The 11,788-nt window shown below is 34.7% G+C and overlaps 1 protein-coding gene across 22 annotated transcripts in view; it reads right to left on the minus strand.

Moving 5' to 3' along the window:
• The window catches only part of dhrs13a.3 (dehydrogenase/reductase (SDR family) member 13a, duplicate 3), a 133,078-nt gene extending 121,566 nt beyond the window's left edge, over positions 1-11,512 (minus strand). For 19 of the 22 annotated variants that reach the window (XR_012390498.1, XR_012390495.1, XR_012390497.1 and 16 more), the window contains exons 1-5: positions 11,276-11,512; positions 10,722-10,836; positions 10,514-10,637; positions 8,326-8,652; positions 5,615-5,888 (exon numbers count right to left, since the gene is read on the minus strand). Coding sequence is in view for 6 of the 22 variants with exons in the window: in XM_073923007.1 (XP_073779108.1) it covers positions 5,629-5,888; positions 8,326-8,652; positions 10,514-10,637; positions 10,722-10,836; positions 11,276-11,406 (957 nt within the window). In the remaining 16 variants the exon portion in view is untranslated. 22 annotated transcript variants of the gene reach the window in all.
• Positions 11,513-11,788: the final 276 nt, after the last annotated feature.

Here is an 11,788-nt window from a genome sequence, read left to right on the forward strand (position 1 = left end):
TAAAAATATATAATCAAGTAATATTATGCATTACTGTATCTGGAGAACTTAATACTTACTTTTTAGTTTGTGTTAACTAGTTAGGTACCTATTCATATTTGTTTACAATACGTTTTATTGCAACAAAGCATAAGTAAACTTTAAATTACAATAATATTTTTTTTATCCTGTTGTGTTGCTCACATGGCATGCCCCAAGTATGTGTGTAGCTTTGTTGCATCGAGCTACTTTAGGTCACGTTTTACATCATCCGAACCTGACAAGCAGTCTTTTAGTATTTGTTTACAATACCTATTATTATAATAAAGCATAAGTAAACTTTAAATTAGAATCATGTTTTTTTTTTCGTCTTGTAATATTAACAAGATGACAATTATCACAGTAGCAAATCCCACTAATATAACAGTTCGAGGTGACTTCAGGTATATGATATGCTTACAAGGTCAACAAGGGCCATATGGTTTAATTCTGCCATCATGCAGTGAAATTAGTCCTTTGAACTAATACGCAAACAGCTGGTCACTATATACTCACACACACACATACGCCCCATCATGCCCCATGCCCAGCCCAAGCAGCAGCAGCCTCGATCAATCAGGCTCCTCCCATGCAGTGATTGCTAATTGATGCACTAATCCAGTCGTTAAGCACTGTGCCAAAGAGCTTGGGAGAGCGTCCAAAGTAAACACCTGCCGTCACTCATCAATGTGTTTTGCTTCTACAAAATGAATCGAAGGGGACGGTGTAGTTACAGACTTACTGTGCATGAGAACCAACACACGCAGTAGGCCCAGATATGATCAGTGACATGAACACTCTATGCATATTATGAAAGCGCCATGACTGATCCAAACTGATTTCAGGCTAGAAAACAATAAGAAACTGGATAAAATTACTTTGGATTTAACCATACACAGAAACATAGTTTAAAAGTCTGAAAAGTCTATTAAGTCCAAGGCTTTGCAGGACATTTTTCAGATATAGTTTGCTGCGGAAAAATGGCTTTTCTAAAACTTACTGGAAATATTCGTGCCTTTTTGTTTTGTTTTGCTGTGAACATATACTCTGATAACAATCCTGTTAAAATATTGTTTCTATTTTGAACTCAAGAACAATTGGGTTCTGTAATGTCTATAAAAGGAAAGAGAGAACCAGAGTGAGATGAATCAGCGGTTTACTTCTCAAGCCTATTAAGTGCACTGTATCATATTTGATACCCAAAGGAATGAGTAGCATTAGAAAAAAAATCTAGCTTAATTATATTAATCAAATATGATGTATTTCTGTCTAACGTTTATTTATATATATATATATATATATATATATATATATATATATATATATATATATATATATATATATATATATATTATGATTAATGAACGATTATTTTATTAATTTATTTTCTTATTTTTGCCTGCATAGTTCACTAACAAGTTTTGTACAGCAAATATGCTCACATATTACAATTACATTTTAAAATAATTAAAGGAAACACACACACACACACACACTACTATCTAAGATTATATACTTCAACGTTGAAAAAACTTAAATTAAAACACACTGCCTAAAACAAACAGTCACTCTTTCTAATAAAAAAGTGAAAATAAAACTTTAAATAAAATAAATAAATTGCACTTTTGGAAACAAAATTAATTATTATTGTATTTTTCATATTAAAAGTAGAAAATAAGCAGTATCTCTTCTACATAAAATGACTCTTGTGTATCTTGTAAATATTATTTAACAGTGAATTTCTTTAATCTTCTGTAAACAAATATTAAGGTAAATAATAACTTTATTGTAATGGAATTTTATTGTATTGTAATTGTAATATGTTGCCTCAAGACTTTTCTGGCACAGCTTTCAATCACTTTCAATGTTGTGCATACGTGCAATGTGTAGTTCCATTTTTTTTTTTGAAATGTGCACAGGTATGCGATCACGCGAAGGCTGCACCACACCACACCCATGAGTTCGATGCAGAAGTATAAATCAGAGTGGGGTCACATGACTCCACACAAAGCAGGAAAAGTAATTGAATTAACTGACAAGAAAAATTGATCGATTATAGGTTCTAAATGTCGATTCTGATTATTTTTAGATAAACTGCCCAGCCCTAATTGTACTACTGTAAATATGTGACCCTGGATGGAAAAATGTCTTATGTTGTACAGCAATACCCAAAAATATATATTGTATGGGTCAAAATTATATATTTTTTCTCAATATCCAAAAATCCTCATAGTATTAAGATCAAGTTCCATGAAGATATATCAATTTCCATAAATTTTACAATAAATATCAAAATTCAATTTCTGATAAGTAATTTTCATTGATGACAACTTAATTTTAAACGCAATTCAGTGTTTTGAGGGCTTTTTAACACCCAAGTTTTCAGATTTTTAACCATCTCAGCCAAATATTGTTAAATATTAACAAATAAAACATCTACCGCATAATATGCAAATCTCAATTTCTCAAATGACAAATCTCAAATGATACTTATGACTGATATTGTGATCCAGGGTTACATAATACATTTATTAGATTTTATATATATGAGCCATTAAAAGTTGGAAAATGTCACAAGACTTATTTAAGTCTTATAATGTCACAAGATGCATCATACACCCAAAATCTGTGGCAAACCTTTTAGAAATTTGTTTTTAAAAATGTAAGCTATTTTGAATTAAATTAGCTTGGTTTTGTGTTTAATTTGGTGATCGCAGAATTGGAAAATCCTAGTGGTACTGCTATATATGTAGGATGCTAAAATAAGGTCTTTACAAAGTCACAAATGTGACAATCTCATTGTGAAGTGAAGGATCCATTAGCTACAGGGGGTCTGTTGAAGATGCATGGATATGGGTAAGGGTCTATAACAAGTCTGGGTTGTTTTTTTTTGGTTATCCCATCACATCGAAAGGCTGCAGCCCCGACGCCCACTTTCATTCAGTGGAAAAGCAAACTCTAATATTACATGAAATTACTTCTGCAATTCTCAGTGTAATCTAACCTACTTTATTCTAATGATTGTCATCTTGACAGAGGTCTCTGTAGACTCTTCAGGTTGCGTCGCCCTCAGACGAACGCAGTCAAATGTGACGCGCTACTGCCACCCAGCGATCCAAACAGATATAGCGTCCTAACAAAAGAGGTGGTAAATGGATCCAAGAAAGTGATGTTTTTTTATTTAACTCAAATGATAATGCTTTTTAAACACATGAGGTATTTGAATTTATCATGGGTTTTGAGAAGAAAAAACAGGATGTTCAAATGTTTCTCATTTAGGTCAAATGAACTGAATGCAAAGAAGTAAATGTATTCATACTTTAATGAAGATAGTGCCGCTATAATGAAATGGACAAAAACAAACAAAAAAAAAATTTTTTTTTTTTAAGAATGACAGCTAGACAGAGAAAATGATTATCAGAATGACTGATAGACCAACAGATAAAAAGAACAATGGAATGACAAACAAAACAAATGTATACGGAGATATAGAATGGTAGATATGTAGAACAACATACATAACAATAGATAGACAGAAATATAGTAAGACAAACAAACAAACAAAGCATCAAACAGGAAGCTGACAATACCAATATGTCATGAAAACCGACAAAGAAATATGCAAAGCTTTTAGAGTCTATCGAGTGCAGTGAGAGAATACAAAACTGCAACTCTGATTCAACTCTACACATTCTCAACAAAAGCAATATAGGCGTCACAAATAGTAGACAATAACTGTGGTTACTGATTCTGATTATATAATATATTATGTAAATATTTTTGGCTAAAGTAGGAATGCATGATATTTTTGTACCATATTATAATTGGCTGATTTGCTTCTTGTTGGAATGTTGATCATTAGAAATAGTAATACTGGAATGCCCAACTACTTGTAGCATTTAAAACTGATTTAAGTGTTTTTCTTTTAATACATTAAATTAGCATAGAAAAGTATAAAAATGTGGCAGCACTTTACAATAAGACTCCATTTTACTTTAGTTAACATAAAAAAATACCGTAAAAGCATTTAATCTTAGTTAACATTAAGTTACAACATTTACAAATTCAACTTTTGTTTTGAAAAATAATATTTCGGCAATGTTATTTACCGGACCGGAGCTAAAATGAACTAATAATGCTGTTTATGTGTTCACTAATTTACCTTTTACTATCATAAACTCAAATCAAAAATGTATAAACCAAAAATAAAATATGCATCCCTAATTAATACCTATTTTTTTACAGTTTTTCTCAGTCACTTTGGTGCATTTCTCACAACACTATTTATATTTGCACAACAGTTAAACAGTTGGAAGTTTCACCAAAATCTAACTTTTTTGCATTGGAAAAAATGTACAGAGTAAACTGTTATAATGAAAACATGACAAAGCCATTTGACTATCTGTTCATAAACAATGGCGGCAAGACTTTTCATCTTGATGACACTGACACTTTCATTGACATGACTTTTGAGGAATAAGCCATCCATTTTGAGCATGTGACGCACTTTTGCAGGTTATCAACTAGGTTTTGCAGTTTGTTCTAATTGTTTTGAGAAATGCATTAGGCCCAATCCCAATTCTATTTTTGTACCCCTACCTCTTCCCTTTGGCCCTTACAACCGAGGGTTAAGCGGAAGGGCTTTTTTACCCCTAAGAATAGGACAACACTGCACTACACCTGGAGACGTCATCATATGTCCTCACGATCTGATGCTTCATGTGGGATCAGGTGATCGAGACTGCTGTAGTTATTCCAGTTGTGTTTTTTATTGGTATTTATCTTCAGGAAATCATTAAAGGCATATAATATGTTATCATAACGATCTAATGTGGCAATAAGATCGTAACTGTACTGTGTATTTACACAGTGGCCATATTCATCAATGTAAACACACCAAAAACAACATTAACATTATAGCAAACACTGTAAAATGCTAATCGACTGCCACTAGACATTACTGACAGGGTATTCGGGTGTCAGAATGTTGTGGGACTGCTGTACAGGAGTCATTAATAAGGATTATAGATTGCAAAATTTAGCGTTTTTTAGCTTTTTTTTTTTTTTTTTTTAAAGCATGACAGTAAAACACAAATGCTTTCTTATCCATAATCCTAAAAAATCTTTGTTTGAAGGGCTATTCACCCCTTCCCCTTTAGCCCTACGCCTTCAAGCTAAAGAGAATCGGGACAACCCTACCCCTTGGCGTGCAAGCGCAAAACAAGGGGTAGGGGTCAGGGGAAGGGCTAAGGGGTAGAATTGGATTGGGCCTAACTGTTGTGCAAAAGTAAATAGTATTGTGTAATGCACCAAAGTGACTCAGAATAACTGCAATATAAAGCAATGATATATTATAAAGCAATACATGTAACTCTGGAACACAATACCAGTCATGTGTTTCAATGTTTTTTAGATTGCAATAATAGGACAATATTTGGCTGAAAATTTGAAAACTCAAAAAAAAAAAAAAAAAAAAAAGAAGAAATCTAAATAATAAGAAAAATCGCCTTTAAAATTAATTACAGTCTTAAAGAGAACTACATGAATTTCACTCCTCATTTTTTAATCTCTTGTTTAATTCTACTGATCCACAAACCTGTGTGAGCTCATTCAGGACAGGCCACACAGTCTCTCGCTCACATCCCAAAGCTTCCTGGCCAGAGCATCATCCCGTCCCAAAGCACCAACTTCTTGCAGAGCGCAAGATGAGAAGTAGCGTCCACTCAGAGGCTCCAGGCCCTCCTGCAAAGCACAGTAAAGTGTGGTCTGCGCACCTGCCTCAGGGTCCAGGAAAAACAGCTTCGACATGGGCAGGCAAAGCAGTTTCTGTAGCGGACCCATATACCTTCCAATTTCCGTAGATATGACACCTGCAAGAATGAGACCATAAATAGGATGCATTAATAAAAGAAGTAAAATGTAGTATAATGTATAATAAAAGTAGCAAAAAGTATAAATGCACCAATAAACAGTCTAGTTTTTGATTCAAATGTTCAACTGTGTGTTTTTTGAAGAAAACTTTAACTGCAAAAATACAGTGGTGTGAAAAAAGTGTTTGCACCCTTACTGATTTATTTGTAATTTTTTTTCCGTAGATCATTAAAAAAATTTAAATAAGTCAAAGATAACACAAGTAAACACATCATGCGGTTTAAAAAATTATTATTAAGGTGGAAAAAACGTGTGAAAAAAACGTGTAAAAGTGTTAAAACAACTTATTTTAGAGCACATCCACAAGTCCACTTCTGACTGGCTAAAGAAAAAAAAACTTGAAAAAAAAGTGACCTAGTCAAAGTCCTGATCAGAATACAAATAAGATGTGGCATGACCTTAAATATGTGGTTTATCCTTGAAAATACACCAACAATTCTGCAAAGATGATTCCCCCACAATGCTGTCACAGACTCATTGCAACACTAGATTATGCTTGTGTGTTATTAGGTTTAGGGGAAACACTTTTTCACACAAGGCTATGTAGTTATGGATTTTATTTTCCCTTAATAGAAACCTTCATTTAAAAACTGCATGATAATATTAAATTTTTTTGATGGTCTGTAACATTCAAGTTCAGAATCAACAAGTATGACCAACATGGCAAAAAAAAGAAGAAGAAAGAAATCAGTGCGAGGCTGGGTGGGAGGGTTGTGGCAGGCACTTTTTCACACCACTGTATATTACAAATTTTGAAACCAGAGATGCTAAAACTTACTACTATTACCATTTAAACAGCACAATCCAAACAGTCATATGCAAACATTAACATTAGTTCATTTAATAGCCAGGAAGAGCCAGGGCCAGTCGGGTTTCCACTGTCACTTCCTATCGCACAAGAATAAATGCGATAAAAAAATAAATAAGGAAAAAAACATAGCTGGTCAGTTTAAGAAAGGCTTTTCCATAAAACACCTTATAGGCTAGGGGTCTTTTTTTGCTTAAGATCACCCTTTATGTTTCCCTTTTAAATGTAAGGCTGTTGCATAAAATAATAAAGTAGTTTTAATTTAGTAAGTTATATTTCTTTGCTGTGTCCTCATTAATGTTTCAATTTTGCATAATAATCTTTAGACCATATTAAAAACAGCAGCCAGTAACTTTCAGTTGAGGAGAGTTTGTCAAGTTTGAATGGTGTGTTTGTGTATAAAACATGCGCTTTTAGATGAATGTATGTGTGTGTTCAACGCAAATTTCATGGCGATTCGTAACTTTTTGATTTAGTGGCTAATCCATAACAATTAGTTCAATCTAATTCATACAAGCCCTTGCTTCACAGCTTTGTCAATGCCGCTCACAGCTGTGCTTCTTTCTTTCATTTTGACTGAATGTTCGATGACGTCCACCGAAATGAGGATGTTATTAAATACATTTTATATGAGGTCATTACCAAGTTAAATTTCTGTGGTTTTATATTATGAATGGTGCGCCGGGTCATCCCTACGTTAGTGGCAAGACCACTCAATGTACAATGTGAACAGTCAGTCAGCAAGTACACACATGAATGTGAATAGATAGGCCTATGTGTATAGACATATAATGCAATTCTGTACAGTAACATGTCATTTGTTTCGTCCGGTTGTCTTAATTTTAATCGTTTTGAGATAATGCAATGGTGCGCTTTATCTGCCTGATTCCCGCTGAACTGGGCGGGTTGTGTGATGTTTGATTCGGTGGATGTTCTGGGGGAAAGGTTTGCAAGACGTGCTGTAAGCCAATATCCCGACAGTGGAAACGTAACATGATTTCGGCCTCACTGCTGAAGCTCCAGGACTATTGGTATGGCCCAGCCCGAAAAAAGCCCTGCCCCGCAGTGGCCCAACAGCTGAAATGCGGCTATGGTTTTTCAATCACTAGCCATAGAAACAAACAATGTTATTTCTGCTATTCTATAAGTGCCATCAACAGACAAAGAGTGAATCTGCATCTTAATTCAGCCCATCTACTGTTTTTGATTTGTTTAGGTATATTTTACGTAGCACCATTTCACGAATCTAAAGTCAGATCTTTATATTTTTACTTCAAACTTTGATTACACTGAATTATACAATCTATTTTAAAACACTGTCTGTCCAGGCTAATGTAGTCCAGTTGTGTGCATTGTTTTTAAAATGTGAAATTGCATCAGTTCAGCCTGTAATAAAGCAAATGAACAACTAGTTCAGGTTCAGGATATTTTAAGTTTTTCTTGTTTCTAGCTTTTTCTTTTTGAATAAAAATTATTAGTTAATTTGCTTGTAAAATAATCAGCAAAGAAAAAAAATCAAGGTGGGAGAATCACTAGCAGAAAAACAAAATAAAACCAATTTTACCAACCTGGATGCAGGCAATAGCAAGTGACACTCGTGCCCTCCAATCGGTTTGCGAGTTCTCGGGTGAAGAGCACATTGCATAGTTTGCTGTGGCAGTAGGCTTTGATGGCGTGCCAGTATGACTGCCCCGTGACCAGATCCTTCTGCGTGTTGAGGAGGTTGAAATCCAGAGAGCCCAGGCGATGCAGCAGGGCAGACACATTGACAACACGACTGTTCTCTGACTGCTTCAGCCGATCCAACAGCAAAAGCGTCAGAAGAAAGTGGCCCAGATGGTTGACACCAAATGCCATGCCAAAACCATCTTCAGTTCTGCCTGACGCAATAAGACCTGGAGAGAAGTATAGTGACATCATTCTTAAGTAGGGATGACAAAAATTATTCGATGATCAATTAATTGTTGATAATCCTTTAAATCAATGCACCTTATCAATAGTCAATTAAGCTTGGGCATATCAACTAACTCATCTGGTACATCTAATATATACAGTGCATCCAGAAAATATTCAAGGCGCTTCACTTTTTCCACAGTTTTTTTTTTTTTTTTTTTTTTTACAGCCTTATTCCAAAATTTCCTCAAAATTCTACACACATTGCCCCATAATGAATGTAAAAAAAGATTTTTTGAAATTGTTGCAAATTTATAAAAAATAAAAAACCTAAAAATTTTCTTTTTTTAAATCACATGTACAATAAGTATTCAAAGCCTTTGCTTAATACTTTGTAGATGCACCTTTGGCAGCAATTACAGCCTCAAGTCGTTTTGAATATGATGCCACAAGCTTGCCACAATTCTTTGAGAATTTTTGCTCATTCCTCTTTACAGTACCTCTCAAGCTCTGTCAGGTTGGAGGGGAAGCGACGGTGTACAGCCATTTTCTGATTTCTTTAGAGATGTTCAATACTCTAGGGATGGTATTAGCCTAGTGATGGAGCGGTGCCTGGTTTTCTCCAAATGTAACACCTGGCATTCACTCCAAAGTGTCTAATTTTAATCTCATCAGACCAGAGAATTTTGATTCTTATGGTCTGAGAGTCCTTCAGATGCCTCTTGGCAAATTCCAGGTGGGGAGTGGCTTTCGTCTGGCCACTCTACCAGACAGGTCTGATTGGTGGATTGCTGCACAGATGGTTGTCCTTCAGAAAGGTTCTCCTCTCTCCACAGAAGAACGCTGGAGCTCAGATAGAGTGACCATCGGGTTATTGATCTCCTCGCAAACAAGGGCCCTTCTCCCCCGATCACTCAGCTTAGATGGCCAGCCAGCTTTGGGAAGAGTCCTGGTGGTTCTTCCACTTACGGATGATGGAGGTCACTGTGCTTATTGGAACTTTCAGAGCAGCAGAATTTTTTCTGCAACCTTCCCAATCCTTGTCCCTCGAGACAATCTACAGACAATTCCTTTGTCTTCATGCTTGGTTTGTGCTTTGACATGCACTGTCAACTCTTTAGACAGGTGCCTTTTCAGGCTAAATCATCTGAATTTACCACAGGTGACTCAAATGAAGCTGCTAAAACATCTCAAGAATGATCAGTGGAAACAATGTACCTGAGCTCAATTTAGAGCTGAATACTGATGTACATGTGATTTTTCAGATTTTTTATTTTTAATAAATTTGCAACAATTTCAAAAATCTTTTTTCACATTGTCATTATGGGGTATTGCTTGTAGAATTTTGAGGAAATAAATTAATTTAATCTCTTTTGGAATGAGACTGTAACATAAAAAATGTGGTATAAGTGAAGCGCTACAAATACTTTCGGGATGCACTGTAGCTATTTAAAGTTTACAATAACTAAATGGCATAGGCCTTCTACACGTCATGGACATTCTAAAGTAAACACAGGCTTTTTCGCCTTCTCCAGATTTACCTCAATATGCAAAATTATATACTATGCACATTTTGTTAGAAAGATACATAGTACCAAAATTATCTTAATATGCCGTACACATGCAATAGTTGTTAGTGTGTACCAAACTACTTTTAGGTTTGTACCTACATGTGTTACTGACTTTTTTTTTTTTATCTAATCATTAAATGGTTCTTTTAAATTACGAATCATTTATTCTTTTTACAGTTTCACTAGCCTTTTATATACAGTAAAATATTTTCCTAGTGATTATGCTTGTGTTTGAGTGTTATTTGTAAATCTTGCATATGCTAATTTGTAGAAATTGTTATTTTCAAGTTACCAGCATTGTTAATGAGCAGATCAAGCCTTGGTTCTGTCTTCAGAAAGGTTTCTGCAAAATCCCGCACAGACTGTAAACTTGCCAAGTCCAGGTGCATGTACAGAACCTCAGAGTTCCCACTTTCCTGAAGTATAAACAGTAAATATTACTTTCTTTGATCCAAGCTAGAATAAAAGACAACTAGGAGGAATTGAGGTCAATAGATCACCTTTCTTATGTCATAAACTGCAGCTTCAGCTCTCTCTTGGTTTCGGCAGGCGAGGATCACTCGGGCTCCTCTTCTGGCAAGATCCAAAGCAGTGGTTTTGCCAATGCCTGTATTACTACCTGCATTCAGATTATTGATAAACAGTAATGAGACACCACAAACAAACTACAATAATAAACACAAAAAGATTAAAAAACAAAAACTGATAGTATGCAATAAAAACAGACTTAGCTGTGTATACACATTTAAAAGATTATACTTCTAATTTATATAGATCAAAATAATAAAATTTTCTTAAGTATTATCTCTACACTGAAAAAATATTTTGATTAACAATTTCTTTTTTAAGATAAGTGGTTGTAAACACTTTATATGGGCTAAATTTAAACAAACAAATTTAGTAATGTTCAACTTAATTTGCTTGTTTAAATTCAGCTTATATGATTTTTTGTAACAGTTTGCAATATACCATTTTTAGTGCCGAATGTAATAAATAAATAAACAAAGAGATGTATGCAACTTAACAAACATTGTGATGCGTTTTAATAGGTTACCAACCTGTAACGATTGCTGTTTTCCCATTTAACGTCGCGTTCCCCTTATATCTGGCTCCTTTAAACAAGCAATAATAAATCAATACGTAGGCAGCAAGCACACCGACCAACACTGACAACAGGACAGACATTTTTTCCTTTAAGTTCGTCAGTTAAGAAATGTTACAATCTTTCGAAGTTTTCATGAACGCGTGTTTTCGCTCCCGCTCGTTATCTTGTTTATGTTGTTTCATAACTGCCCAGCGCCTGCTTCCGGTCTTTAACTTCTGACAAGCGCTGGGTGGCGCTGTTTCTCTACGTCACAGGCGAAGAGATTATTTTGCTGGCGAACCCAATGGTAAGATAAAAACATTTTACCAAGAAAAGGGAAAATATTTGGTCTTATTTGAACATGACGTTTGTTTTAAAGTTTAGCTTTAAAAATTCCACTGTGACAGGATTTAAAGGTTTAATTATATTTAAATGTGGGAATAATTAATTTTCAATTTCATCTTAAGTTTTAGCTATTTAAGC

This window comes from Danio rerio, chromosome 15 (genome assembly GCF_049306965.1).
Source record: "Danio rerio strain Tuebingen ecotype United States chromosome 15, GRCz12tu, whole genome shotgun sequence".
Classification (NCBI taxonomy): domain Eukaryota; kingdom Metazoa; phylum Chordata; class Actinopteri; order Cypriniformes; family Danionidae; genus Danio; species Danio rerio.